At 40.0% G+C, this 14,836-nt stretch overlaps 1 protein-coding gene across 1 annotated transcript in view; it reads right to left on the reverse strand.

The window, feature by feature from the left end:
• Positions 1 to 2,161: 2,161 nt before the first annotated feature.
• Positions 2,162 to 14,836, reverse strand: part of tmem200a (transmembrane protein 200A) — a 23,537-nt gene continuing 10,862 nt past the window's right edge. Inside the window, exons 3-6 of the mRNA XM_016516611.1 lie at positions 9,931 to 10,921; positions 2,457 to 2,521; positions 2,304 to 2,318; positions 2,162 to 2,230 (exon numbers count right to left, since the gene is read on the reverse strand). Of these exons, the coding sequence (XP_016372097.1) occupies positions 2,162 to 2,230; positions 2,304 to 2,318; positions 2,457 to 2,521; positions 9,931 to 10,903 (1,122 nt within the window). The 5' untranslated portion in view covers positions 10,904 to 10,921. The remainder of the gene's footprint in view (positions 2,231 to 2,303; positions 2,319 to 2,456; positions 2,522 to 9,930; positions 10,922 to 14,836) is intronic.

Here is a 14,836-nt window from a genome sequence, read left to right on the forward strand (position 1 = left end):
GATATCTGGCAACCACACTCATGAAAGCTCGCATAGTAGAGGCGTGTAGAGCAGTCCGCAATAACAATTTGTCTCCTTTTTTGACAAAAATAAAAAGAGGTTTTTGGTAAAGTTTTTATCTTTTTTGAATACATTTTAGTCTCGTCTTATTTCGTCAATGAAATTGCATGTTGATATAGTCTTAGTTATCATTTACTGACCTTATTGTCGTCTCGTCTTAGTCTTAGTTCTCGCACATTTTTCGTCATAGTTTTCGTTAACGAAATTAATACTAATGTTAACCCTTAGCAATATTATTAGAAAATACGAGATTAGTTTCCATTTGTTAAGCGGAATAACACTCAACTATATATTTCATCAAGACCAGATGAAACTTCTAAATTATCTAAGCTAACAGAAAGTGTTAAAATTGTAAAATATTGGATGACCAACAATTTTCTCCTATTACATTTAGATAAGACAGAGATTACTTATTGGACCAAAAAAACAGTACGCAGAATCTCTTAGATTACAATTTTCATCTAGATGGGTGTACTGTTACTTCCTCTACAGTCAAAAAATTGGGTGTTATATTAGACAGCAACTTGTCTTTTGAAAATCATATTTCACGTTACAAAAACAGCATTCTTCCATCTTAGAAACATTGCCAAGCGATAAAAAACATTACACCTGTTTCTGGTGCAAAAGCTAGTTCAAATGCAGTGAGTTCAGGGACGACCTCCATGGTCGTATCAAGACAGACAGAAAGTACAAGGACAACCTCTGTGGTCATGTCGGGACAGGCTGAGGGTTCAGAAACAGCCTCCTTGGCTGTGACAGAGCAACCTGAGAATTCAGAGATGGCCTCTTGGCCATGACAGGAAAGACAGACGGTTCTAGGATGGCTTCCTTGGCCATGACAGGGCAGACAGAGAATCCACAGGTGACTACTATGGTCAAAACAGGACAGACAGGAAGTTTAAGGATGACTTAAGTCAGGTGTGTCAAACTCAGTTCCTGGAGGGCCGGAGCCCTGCAGAGTTTTGTTCCACCCCTGCTCCAACACACATACCATGTAGTTTTCAAACAAGCCTGAAGGACTTGATTAGTTGGATCAGGACAGGTGTGTTTAATTAAAGTTGAATCTAAACTCTGCAGGGCTCCGGCCCTCCAGGATTTGAGTTTGACACCCCTGGCTTAAACAAATGCAGCGGCTATGAGTCATGTTTCATCATACTTGTAATACAGTGGTTCTCAAACCTGTCCTGGAGTACCCCCAACCCTGCACATTTTGTATGTCTCCCTCATCTAACACACTTCCTTGGCCATGACAGGGCAGACAGAGAATCCACAGATGACCACTATGGTCAAAACAGGACAGACAGGAAGTTCAAGGATGACTTAAGTGGTCAAGACAGGACAGGACAGGCAGGGAACTCACAGATTAGCGCCAAAACAGGACTGAGCTCTGGGGCTTGAGTGGACTCTGGAGGGAATTCATGGACTGGAGTTAGCTATGGAGTGGATTCATGGACTGGAGCAGGCTCTGGAGCGGACTCATGGACTGGAGAGCAGTGTGCGGCCCAAACACACAAAATGGCCGGAACAGAGTACAACGGACAATGGGACCACCTCTGAAACCCACAGACTTGGTACCACCACAGAGATGCAAGCTGCTCGCACCGACACAAGCAGTGTGTCCTTCAAACTGGAAGCCAGTCTCACATGCCTAGGAATCACCATAAAAGCTTCAGATGCAATGTTCATGATGACCGGAAACACTGATGTAGCGTCCATTACGGCTGGAGGCTCTGACTTGCGTCCATGATGGCTGAAAGCTCTGTGCCATGTTGTGAAGAGGCTCAGGAACAGTGGCCATGATGCGACGAGACTCTGGAACGGCGGCCAAGACGGGGCGAGACTCTGGAATGGCAGCCATTATGGGGTGAGACTCTGGAATGGCGGCCGTGATGGGATGTGGCTCAGGAGTGGCACCCACAGTAAATGCAGAGCCGCTCAGTTGCAGTGCCAGATCTAAGTAAAACTCCAGAATCCAGTGAGGATCATGCAAAGGTATGAGTGAGGTGAGTGGCTCAGATAGTCCCCCCATGAAAAAATATCAAGAGGCACACCTGGTCAAGATGTTAAATGAGTCAGTCCAATAAAGTCCTCAACATAGTTCTCAATGGGTCGATCTCCCTGATGGAGACGCATTAACTGTGCTGCTGGATTCCTTTTTTGGTCGGTCATTCTGTAACATGAGCAAGGACAAGACATAGTGAGAATCCACATGCAAGTACAGTTTAATTGACAAAAGCACATACACAGATAATCCAGACCTGAAACAAGGAGTAAATCCACATAAGGGAACCAGGAATAATAACACACATGCAGGAACAATGACTGACAAAACACAACTGAAACGGGATTAAATAGACAGGTAACAAGATAACAAGGGGTTGGAGCTAATCAATCACCAAGACAACTAACAAGGGGAACCATGGAGACAAACAAGCAGGCAAAGGAACAAGAGGAACAGGAACTAAGCACAGGAAGCAAACACAGGAACAAAGGGAACACAGAAAACATTTAAACATAAGATTACATTAAGCATAAAAAAACTTCAAATGCAAGCATTAGGATTTGAGTGTCCTAGATGAATGTTAATGCCTAAGGCAGGTGTAGTCAACCCTACTCCTGGAGAGCTGCCTTCCTGCAGAGTTCAAACCCCAATCAAACACACCAAGAGGAGGGTTGGCTACCCCAGGACTAAAGAGTTCTGAAACATAAGATAAAAATACAAATAAATAAAATCTTAAAATTAATATGTTATTGGTAGGGCTGGGTATCGATTCAGATGTTCCACACTTGGGTACAATAAAACAAAACCCCACTATATATTTCAAATGCATACAATGAATAGACAGAATTTTGATGCGAGATGAAAAACTGATGCTGCAAATTGGACAACTCAGAACAGTCGCATGCCTTGATAAAACAGGATCAAATTATTTTATGTTTAAGACAAAACAAACATAAAATCTCACAGCATTAGCTGTAACACGGAGGCTGCAAGCCTATGAACGGAATATATTGAAAAATCTATTTTTTTGCCCAGCCCTAGTTATTGGACAGGTAATCAGTGAAGAGAAGATAGAACATGTGAGATACTTTCAACAACCTAGTTGCCTCCTCCTCAACCAAGGTGATCTATCCCTTGAGGACCATACCAAAGAGTTTCTGGATTTTGGAATAGGCAGGTGAGGAACTGTTGATGGACTTTGCCACAGATCCAGTTCTCCTACCCCTGTCCCTTGAACCTCTTCCTCCTCAGCTGGTCCTGTCCAGCTGGTTAGATGTCCTAGTCACATCCGGAATCACTAACCCCCCCCAACCCTCCACCCCCTCTCTGCTGGCTCCCTCTAGCTTCCAGCTCCCTCGTCTTGGCCATGGAGGCCGTCCCAAGCTCCCCTGTCTAAGCCACAAAGGCCCTTCCAGACTCCCTTATCCTGGCCAGGAAGTTCCCTTGTTTAGCCATGGAGGCGTTCCAAGCTCCTTTGTTTCTGTCAGGGTTGGGTGAAGGGATGAGGTGAGGACTCAAAGATGCAGGAAGTCTGGGCTCTTTATTAATAGAAAAACAAAACTAACAAAAACTACCCAGAGGGACAAGGTAGGATCAAGAAGGAAAGGAACAGACAGAACCAACAATGGTACATACGACAACGAACTAGCACAGGAATGCAAACACAAGGTGAATAAATAGGGAGCAAACAAGGTGGGTAATGAGGGAGATACAGGTGGAGCAACTGAATCAATAATCAGATAACAAGAATGGTGGGGTCAAGACAAAAGACAGGAGAGCACATGGCATAAACAAAACACACAAGCCATGTGAAGACTGAAACACAGGAGCATATATATAATGAATGATTAACTAAACAAGTATTACGATCTGTCTAGGTTAAATTGTAACAAAAAAAAACTAAAAAAATTGTTATGGCCGCGTCGGGCACTGCTGAGTGTAACCACGTCTCACAGAAAGCCAGCACTCACAGCAGTTGATCACTATGGTCCTTTTGAGTTTCGAATGTCCTGCTGGAATGTGATTCTCGCATTAAGTTCGTCGAGTTTGTTATCCAGAGACTGTATGTTGGCTAACAAGATGGTAGGGAGAGGAGGATTAAAACTTCTCTTCCGCGATCTGCATAGAATTCCAGCGCGTTTGCCTTTCCTCTTTTTCCGACAGCGTCTTAGGATGCAGGCCGGCAGCAATGGGAGTGTGTAAATGCCACAGCTGGAGTTCCGAGGCTGCGTTGTTTCCGAACCGAAGTTTAAGTTAGATCGAATGTCCAGCAGTGTTTGTCGAGCATACTGGATGAGTGACTGTACTGTCTGAGCAAAGGTATGTATAAGAAGTAACACAAATAATAAAAAATAACACGAAAAACAGCGACGTTTGCACAGAGCGCTTGTCAGCGACGCCATCACAGCGGCACGCCGGAAGTCATACAGGAACGGCATGCTCTGTCATTACTCCAATCCTGCACCACAAGGGTAGAGGTGGATGGCAATCTATGATATGCATCTCCATTCCTTATATCAGTGGTTCTCAATTCCAGTCCTGCGGTACCACTGCTCTGCACATTTTGTATGTCTTCCTTATTTAACACACCTGAGTCAGATCATCAGCTTGTTAGGAGTCAAATCAAGTCAAGTCACCTTTATTTATATAGCGCTTTTAACTAAACAGATTGTGTCAAAGCAACTGTACAGCATTAATTAGGAAAATATTGTGTCAGTAATGCAACATGATAATAGTAAACACTCAATTTTCAGTTAAAGGCAGTTCATCATTGAATTGAGTGATGTCATCATCCAGCTCAGTTCAGTTTAAATAGTGTCTGTGCAAGGAGGGAGATCAATGAACTGAACTGAGGCTGTCAGATAAGAGAGACATACAAAATGTGAAGAGCACCCTAGAACTGGAATTGAGAACCACTGGCTTATATAACCAGAAGCAGAAATCCTCAAAGCCCCAATGGAAGCAGCGCTAGAAAATCTTTGCAGTACTGAACAAAGACTCACCGAAGACACAACTCTCTAGAGCATATTGCTTTGAAATCACAAAATTAGAGCAAGTTGGCTACATGCAGAAATCATATCTTGGGAAGGTTAGAAGTCCACCAAATCCTGATACATTACACTTTCCTTGGAGTATCGTAATGGTAAAGACAGGACTCTATTCAACTGTTTGTTTTCAGCATCACTGTCAGGGTTATGTCACTCTGGTTGTGTTTATTCTTTGTTTGATGACAGGGCCCTGAAACGTATATCAGCTTGTCTATTGTGTGAGCTTGCGGCTTCAAGTGTGCTCACGCTGTGCACTCTCTCGTACACATAAAGCGTTGCATGTGCGGAGTGTGATGTTCAGATGCCGGCACTCCTGTCTAGTTCAGTTTTGGTCAGTGTCGGGGTTTGGACATACTGTACATTAAGTGTTCATTGTTCAAGTCCTGTAGGATTTTGTTGAGCACCTGCTTATGTTCTCATTGACCAGTTGTTCTTTTGGCCAGCTGTGGGGCTTTTCATTTGCTGCTAGCTTTCGTGTTGTCATATTTTGTGTGAACACATATCATCCTATGTTCCTGCTTGTCTATGCTCCCATGGGTCAGTTGCTCCAGTCTTGCCCTGCCCTGCTATCCAGCCCTGCCTTGTGCATTGCCTTGCCTTATTTTTCCCCTCCAGAGTTGCTTTAGTTTTATTTTTGAATTCATATAAAAGCCCATTGAACTCTGCATGTGAGTCCTTGCCTCTTTCCTACCACAAAACGTTACAATAAGGACCAGTCTTTTAAAAAAGCTTCTATTTTCTGGTCCCTTTACTTGGTCCTTCTTTCCTCAGTGTACTGCTTCGGTTCAGCCAACACCCTGTAGATGTAAGCAGAGATGTGTGAGATATAATCACTAAGTTCACCTCTTGCCAGATGACAAGACTAAGCTGTGCTTCCTCTGGAGAAACCGAAGAAGTGCAAAGGAAAGCTTTAGTGGCCAAGGATTTATGAATGGCAAGTCTTACTTTTTGGCACAACATGCAGACCAACATGTGTTATATATGCACTGCAACAAATATCTCATAATAACAGTGAATCTGATCCCAATCTAGTAAAATTAGTAGAACAGTCATTCTATGTTGATAGCTGTCTACAGTCTCTACAATCTCCTACAGTATATGCACACAAAAAGCCATATAGGTTGTCCTAAAGCATGACTCTCCAAACTCTGTCCTGGAGGGCCACCTGCCTGGAAGTTTCTGGTATGCATAGTAAGACCTTGATCAGCTGGTTCAGGTTTGTTTAGTTGGGGTTGGAGCTGAACTCTGCAGGACAGTGTAATGTTTGCGTTATCCACTGGATAGGTTTCTTCCTGTATTCCTGGAGATTCCTTTTGTATCAAAAAGGGTGCACCTAGATCCATGCCTCAACAACTGTCTCCATGACTGCACCATTACAATGAAGAAACTGTTAGGATAAAAGTTTTCTCCTTCTGTTCACAGCTTACAATGTAATCATACATCTGGCTTTTCCTCTTTCGCTTACTGCTTGGTGGTCAAGAAATAAAAATAATTTTATTTAAAAATTAATTAATTAATTAATTAAAAGCAGACTCTAATTTAGTACCAATATTGGCTGAGCTCAGCTGGTCATGTGTGTGCGTGTATATGCATAATATTCTCAGAATCCATAAGCAACTTGCTCAGATAAGAGCGCTTTCAGTTTAAAATATTTACAGAGTGATAAAATATTTAAATAGTGTGGCGTGATAGGGATTTGTATTCTCAGTTGAGTTGGACCCGTCCTGGCTTGTGTGCCTGTGTTGGGGATTTTCAGCACTTTAAATATTAATTATGATTCAGACCAAAAGTATGATCTCAGACATGTTGTGTAGTTAATTGGAGGGAGTGTAACTGGTACTAAATAATGCTGTTGTTCTGGTGTTCAGTACAAACATAAAGATTGTAATGTCGTTTTGAATTTGGGAATTTATAATATGAATGTGAAATATGAAAATATTACAAACTGATTAGCTGCTTTGTGTGCTATGTTAAGGGATTTCAGTGGTTTTCTATTTTTGTTCATGAAATGAATAGTGCATTCACCTGAATTTTATGCACAAAATCAGTTTTGGGTTTACAATTTTCTGCATGAAATGAAGTGCTGACTAGTACATTTTCCATTTAACTGGCTTTTGTTTTTCTGGGTATGAAATGCATTAAAATAACTGCTTTTTGTCATAATTTTATGCACAAAATCAGTTTTGGGTTTACAATTTTCTGCATGAAATGAAGTGTTGACTAGTACATTTTCCATTTAACTGGCTTTTGTTTTTCTGGGTATGAAATGCATTAAAATAACTGCTTTTTGTCATAAAATACTGCTTTTGGTGTCACATAACTCATTCAGTCCACAAAATGTGTAAGGTTAAACAGTGCACCATGATAAAAACATTCTTGCATATGCTCTAGCATGAGATTTTTATTTTTATTTTTTATTTTTTTTACCAATTTTCAGGAAAGCTATGCTTTTATACTATTTCCATTTTCATAGCTTACTGTAGACTGTTTTTTTTTTTTTTTTTTAGAAAATATTGTTCCATTTTTGAGAATCATCACAGATGCAGACTAATATTTGTACAATATGTATAAATATCACAGCCAGAGCATTCTATATAAAATTTATTACAAATACCGAATTGCTACTAGGAATGTATAGTATGAAATGAGACAGTATTTCACAGTGATGAACCCTGAAGCCGGTCCAGATGACCAAGTTGTCCTTTGCAACTGGTGTTTCCATTGTGAGGGGCTTTTGACGTCACTTTGCTAACTGGCAGGGGTTCTTTTGTTGCTATGGTGAAATTCTGTAACCCCAGTCACAGTGGGTGTTGGTACGACAGGACCTTAATGAGGCACGCAAGCAAACAAAGGTTCTTCTCTCCAAGAGACACCACTAATTATCTCTATTATTGTAGTTACAACAGAGAAAACGTCAAAAGGTAACATTAAAGGAATGTTAATGAAAGTATTTTTTCTGCTAATTATTATTTAATTCATATTCATTTCTTGCTGTCACACCTGGATGTAGATTTGTTTGCAATTTTTTCAATCTGGAAGTTGACTGTGTTCACACAACAATAAAAAACATTAAATAAAATCCAAGTATTTGTTATCATCTTACGTTGCAGATGATGTGTGTAATTACAGCATTGTAGGTGTTAGGTAAGCTCTAGTGCAGTTATCCTCAATCCTGGTCCTGGAGACCCTAATGCTACACATTTTACATTACGTCAAATGTATTTGTATAACGATTTTCACAATACACAATGTTGCACAATGTTTGAAAGAAGCTTTACAAAAAAAAAAAAGTCTAAATTCATTGTCTTATTAAAATCTTATAACTTTAGAATCTGTTATTACAATTGTTTACAGGGAGTTTGCTGAATATTCGTGCAGAATATTAAATGCGAACACAAAACACCACAATAAGTCTATCATGTTATGATGCACTGATATCAAGTAATAACAATGTGTGAACATTTGCGGCTGGAGAATATAACCAAACATGAGCTGTAATATGGAGTATTTCCATGGAAACAGGATGGAGTGAATTGTCAGTCACACCCTGACTGGTCGTATTACTCCAGATGGATCTTCACTGACTGGGAGCAGAATTTGGCAGCACTTCCCATGATACTCCTAGAGTTTCCCCGGATGAACACACGAGCACTGCTCAATGTTTTCACCAGGCACTTTCACATGGGCCTAGGCTCTGTTACTGTCACCAGGGGCGAACTTAACCAATAAGCGAGGTAAGCAGCCGCTTAGGGCCTCGGAGAATCAGCGGGCCCCATCTGATATTGGCGAAACATATTTGGCAAACGCTCCACTGTGTATTTGTGTTCTGGAGAGTGTCAAATGTTCACTCACTGCTCAAAACGCTGAGTTTTTGTCAAGTGCTGAGTTCTGCAAGCTCGAGAATCCTCTCATTATAAGAACGTGTAGATACGATGTAAACAAGAGATTGATTGTGCAGCGCAGACAGCTTTATTGATTAACGGAACGTCATGAGATTGCGATGAACTAAAGTGAGTGACAGCTTTTAGTGATTATAGAGGGAGCACTCTTTGCGCGTTTTCTAGGCTGTATAATCCTGTCTGTCTCAGAACGGATAAATTAAACTCAGAAAAGAAAGTATCCTGTTTCAGGATGTTTAAAAATGACTCGCTTGTGTGCTTTTCCCTGCTGCGCACTCATACAAATGCACAAATGCGATAATTGGAGACTTTTTCAATTAATAATAGATTACATTTTCGATTTGTTTCTCGGCAAACCCTATGCCTTAAGAACATTTGGAATACGGAACAAGTTGCATGGGATAATTTTATGACATTTGAATCCTTTTTGTAAAAAGATTAAAGAAGGTTACAATTCATTAAATGGACAAGTGCAAGATTTATTTTTTATTTTTTATAGTCTTCTTTTGTGATCCGAAAAAATAAATAAATAAAGTAGCCTTATATGGCTTTAGAACATATAGTTGTGAAGAGGTAAATAAACTATAAACTATGAGAGAGAGCGAGCAAAATAAGGGTTAGGCGTAGAAGAGCACATAGTTATTGTGTTAGGGCCCCATACCTGAAATCACTAAGTCCGCCCCTGACTGTCAGCAAACGTGAGCATGCTAAGAAATTAGGGCTGATAACATAAAGTTGTTTTGTTGTTTTTGTCTTTACAGTAAAGCATGTATTCTAAAAATTACTATGTTGTTGTGATTTGCTATATATTTTAGGGGCTGCTCTTTGGTCTTTTTAGAGTGACTTATGGGATGACCAGCACTGAACACGGGACCACACAAAGACAGTTCTCTGGTAGCATATATGTTAAAGAATAAAAAGCTATTATGCACCCTGTTCTGCTCTAAGTCCTCCGTGATGCTATCGATGTCAGGCTCGTCGATAACGCAGTTGTTGAGTTTGATGACAGGCAGCGTGAAGGCGCTGATGGAAGAGGAAACGATGGAGCGTGTTTGCCATTTCTTGAGCGCACCACGCTTGTCCTCCCACCGATGTTTACCCTCATCTTGGAACCCAAAGATACATTCAGAACGTTCCTTGTAGGTAGGCGACAACAGGCCTAATCCACCTCTGGCCTCACTCATTAGACCCTCGTCATCCTCAGCCGAGCTGGTCCTGTGGGAGAATCGGACATCCCCATCGAGACCAGAGAAGGACATTAGTGTGTTTGCTGCGAGCCGTGAGGCAAACTGACTGTCCAGACCAAAGGAACGGATCTTTGTGTCCGCATAGGGACCCATGTAGGCACCGTTCGTACACTTCTGCTCTTTAATCCGCAAGCTGTGAATGTCTATGACTGTCGAGTACATGTCCCTCATGTGGATAATCTTAGTCTCACGATCCCTGTTCTCATGTAAGATGGCATTAGCACAGATGAAGATAAAAATCCCAATTCCCATTGTGAAAGGACCCAACATTTTCATCTTCTCTGAATGCAGGTGCTGCTCCAAAAACTGCGCAATAGAGCCCACCTGCTCTCGGCCAACCTGCGTATTGTTTACAGACAACTTGCTTTCTGGTGCCTTCTGGTGGTCCTTATGAGGCCAGTATCCTAGAACAGCCATTGCGATGCCTGCCATGAGGATCAGCACTCCCAAAACCAGGAAGAATCCTGAGGCCGAATACAGTCTGATCTTCCCTCTGACCACCACCACATCAGCTCTAGGTTTACGCTTAGTGCATTTCTTCTCAGGTGCAGAGGTGGGGCTCTGGATTGGCAGATGATACTGAGAGCGGGCGGAGTCTTGTCTTTTCAGTGCTGCGAGCCCTGTGATCACCCCACCTGTTGCAAACATTGCTATGGCAATACAAGCCTGCAAATAAAGGAATAAACAAGTGTTAAAGTAAGCCGGAGGCCTCAGTCTTGATTCAAGTGTCTCATCTTTGATCTCTAAGTCAAACTGTAGGTGTTAGGGAAATTTGGTCACTGGCTGCTGGTCTAAACACTGTTGTTAATCTTTTTAAATGTTTTTAGATCACAGTGTTATGTTGTTATCCTTGTCTTGCTTTGTACACAGAGCAAGCAAATCAAAGTCATGATAGTTGCATAATTATGAAGTACATGAGAGAAAATGAAAAATGAATCAAGATTAAAATGTAAGACAACTCATAACATGATGGAGATTTGTTAAAGAATATCTCCCCATGTCTTGATCCCTCTACCACTGTAAATGCTAGTTTGAAATAAATGATGAAATTATTCTCTGAAAGATATCCTGTTCTGGGGTGTTTCTCTGCAGCAGGGACTGGAGCACTTGTCAGGGTAGAAGGAAAATAAATGGGGCAAAATACCATCAAATTCTTGAGGAAAATCTGCTGCCCGCTGCCAGAAAGTTGTCAATGGGAAGGTTTTTCCAACATGACAATGACACAAATCACACAGCAAAACTGAGCACACACTGAAAATCTGTGGAATGACCTGAAGACTGCAGTCCACAAATTTTTCTAACATGTTAGTGTTTTATCTTTCACTTGGATGTTATAAGTTGCACTGAGTAAATACAGCTCGATAAAACACAAACGGTGTCCGTCTTCATTTCAGGCTGCAAAGCAACAAAATTTTATTATTTTAAAGTGGGGTGAATTCTTTTCTATACCCACTGTATGTCTGTCATAAGGAAAGAGCATGTAAACAACAACAACAAAAAAGTGTAATTTCACAAATACAGCCTAAATAATTGGGTCATAGAGGCCATTTTTATTAGTAAAGATTGGTATACTGCATGTTAATTAACAGTTTTCAGATAGAAATCCCCCTTGAGGCTCACTGCTCTTCTCTCTGCAGGGTCACTAGATCCTACACATACAATGTGCAATCCTACAGATTTTTTTTACACTGTCTGTTTATTGATTTGCAAGTAAAACCTTAAACCACATATTTATGTTGGAGATACAGCCTTGTGGGCACCATGATGTCATATCACACAGTAGGACTGTCAAAATGGCTGAAAAACTAAATTCGAATTTTGTACTTAAATATTATCAAAATTTGAATTATATTCTAATTTATATTCTAATTAAACTGTCTTTAACTGGAAAATTAGTGCTTACTATTGTCATTTTGCATTATTGACACACTATTTTCCTAATTAATGCTGTTCAGTTGCTTTGACACAATCTGTATTGTTAAAAGCGCTATATAAATAAAGGTGACTTGACTTGACTTAATTTAAAATGCATAATTTCAGTTAGGGTGAAAAAAGCTTTTGCTTCAATTCTGAGGGCACAAGAGGGCGCATCGAGCAAAATATTACTAATGCACGTTTATTCAAAGCATAAGAAAACATGACTATCTGTGAAAAAAGTGCATAATGTACATAATTAACAATTATAATTAATTAAAACAAAACAGCATCATGTATGTATGCATAGTTTAATACAAAGGGCGGAAAGCCAATCATTTAAAAACTTGAGATGCAGTGGGATGGGGAAAACCGCCATAACGTCTTGAGACATGTTTTTAAAAAGTTTAACTTGCATTAATTTTACATGGCTTTCTAAACATGCGGCTCCTTTGTGCAACATGCGAGTGCAACATTGATAGATGTCCCTCTAGAAAATGCGCGAAATATGTGTTCTGTGTGAACGGCTTGGTTTCAGTTTTGAGGTAAACAAGATCTTCTCTGCATTGACGTTATCTTTTTCCGCAATATTTTGAATGAACAACGCAGCAGCGCCGCATCTAGTGGCTTCAACTGGATAGGTTAACAAAAACATTATAATGCAACGACAATTAAATCGTCATCGTATCTCGTGCGCCGCTGATAAGGCAGCCTCCTTAACGCACACCTAAAATTCGAATGCAACGTTTTTGCATTCGAATGTGGATTTTTATTTTAAATTCGACGAATATTCGGAATTTGAAATTTTTTTTTGACAGCCCTATCACGCAGCAATGCTTTGGTCGACTACTGATGGTCGTTCTTAAACGATTTGTTCATTTTGAATGAAACTGAAATATGACTTGGAACATCGAGTTGTCTCAGCGAGGGATTCATTCATTTCGTTTTGACCACGCATGCGCAAAATCCAATAGATTCTGTACCGGAAAGAGAAATGATTAGTTCATCTCCCGAGTCTTCAGGTCCAAGTCATTCATTCTTTTGTCACATGACGTGAGAGCAGCAATGGATACAGAAATGTGTTAATAATTCCCAACCTTCCTTACAAACAAGCGCATAGTTTATTTTTTTATTTTTACAGTTATGTAATGTTTCCGGTCTCGAATTTTAATGAAAATGAATTAATAATTTCTGTTTCTTATAATTTGGTCTTGGTTGCATTATAGTTCATATAATGAGATCAATGTTTGCGTAAATAGATATGTTGGGGAATTTGCATATTAATATTTAACATTTTTATTATATTCTGCTGAAATCAACGAAATGAATGAAATGACTTGAAAAAGGGTTTGTTCATTTTGCTAAATGAGATTCAAAGATCCGAGTCAGTAAAATGATACAAACTTCCCATCAATATGGCCAACCTGAGTTTGAGTCCTGGCTTGAGATCCTGTTCCTGTCCTATTACTTCCTGATTCTCCAGTCATTTCAAACAACGGCAAAAGATAACTTTAAAAAGCATTTTTTTAATTTTTTTATTGTGAGCTCACTTTTGTTTAAGCATTTTGAAGCACATTGTAGTCATTGATATTACAGTACACTCCTGACTCAACTGGCCATCACATCAGTTGAATTCTGTATCAATGCAATTAATGTAGAAGTTGATACTTTTCTTTGCAACCATAAGATTGATTCTAGCCCGCTCCTGAAAAATATGTCATATTTTGTCTCACTCCCATCCACAACTTTCACAATGCTGTGCTCTCACCTGCAAAAGCCAATAAGTAGAAGTCTATAAGGGTTTTTCAGTCACACTCCTGTAAGATTTTGTCCTGTTACAGTGTCATAGCTCATAGGCTATTTTTTTTTACAATTATCATTGGGAAAAATTGAAAGCAAGAGAAAGAAAAAACACATCACATAAAACACTTAAAAAAATAAAGAAAATAAATGCAGATTTTTACATTTCTAACAAAAAGCAGCAGGCAATAGGAATGTGCTGTGTATATTTTTGGATGCATGTCATTATCTTTCATATTTCATCTGATGAAACAGCCAAACAGGTAAGCTTTAGTCTAGTGGTCATTTTTCATTGATCAATCAGTCAAAGCAAGTGAGAACCAAAATGATGGCTAAATGTTAACACAGAGGAACTAATCAGATCCCAGGGGATGAAAGTGAACCCACCAAGCACACCCACACATAGAAAGAGGTATTGGTGATTTTCTCTTCTGATGTTGACTCTCTGGGTAAACTCATTAAATATCAGTGGCAGGCGGCAGAGAGAGAGAGGGAGGGGAGAGGGTTATCGATAAAAGGGATATCGATTCCAACCTCTTCTAATAAATGAATGAATAGATGAATTTACAAATCAGCTCGGACCGCGAAGCAAACAAACTTGTCCGAGCTCAGAACAGCTTTACTCGGGAGCAAAGTTGAATTCGCGACACTGTTACTTCACAGATGCAACAGTGCTGCGAGATCCAGTGAGAAGCGTTTGAATTCGCCGCACAATGATAAGGTTGCTGCGAGATCTAGTGAGAATCATTCAAATTCTGCACAGAATTCTGTGTTGTAAACAGCGCTGACGTACGTCAGGAATCCAGAAGCGGTAACGCTAACTGTAACCATGGTGTTGTGGTAGAAATAGTCGAATGCATTACATCA

Source organism: Sinocyclocheilus rhinocerous, unplaced genomic scaffold (genome assembly GCF_001515625.1).
Source record: "Sinocyclocheilus rhinocerous isolate Xijiao unplaced genomic scaffold, SAMN03320098_v1.1 scaffold2012, whole genome shotgun sequence".
Taxonomy (NCBI): Eukaryota; Metazoa; Chordata; class Actinopteri; order Cypriniformes; family Cyprinidae; genus Sinocyclocheilus; species Sinocyclocheilus rhinocerous.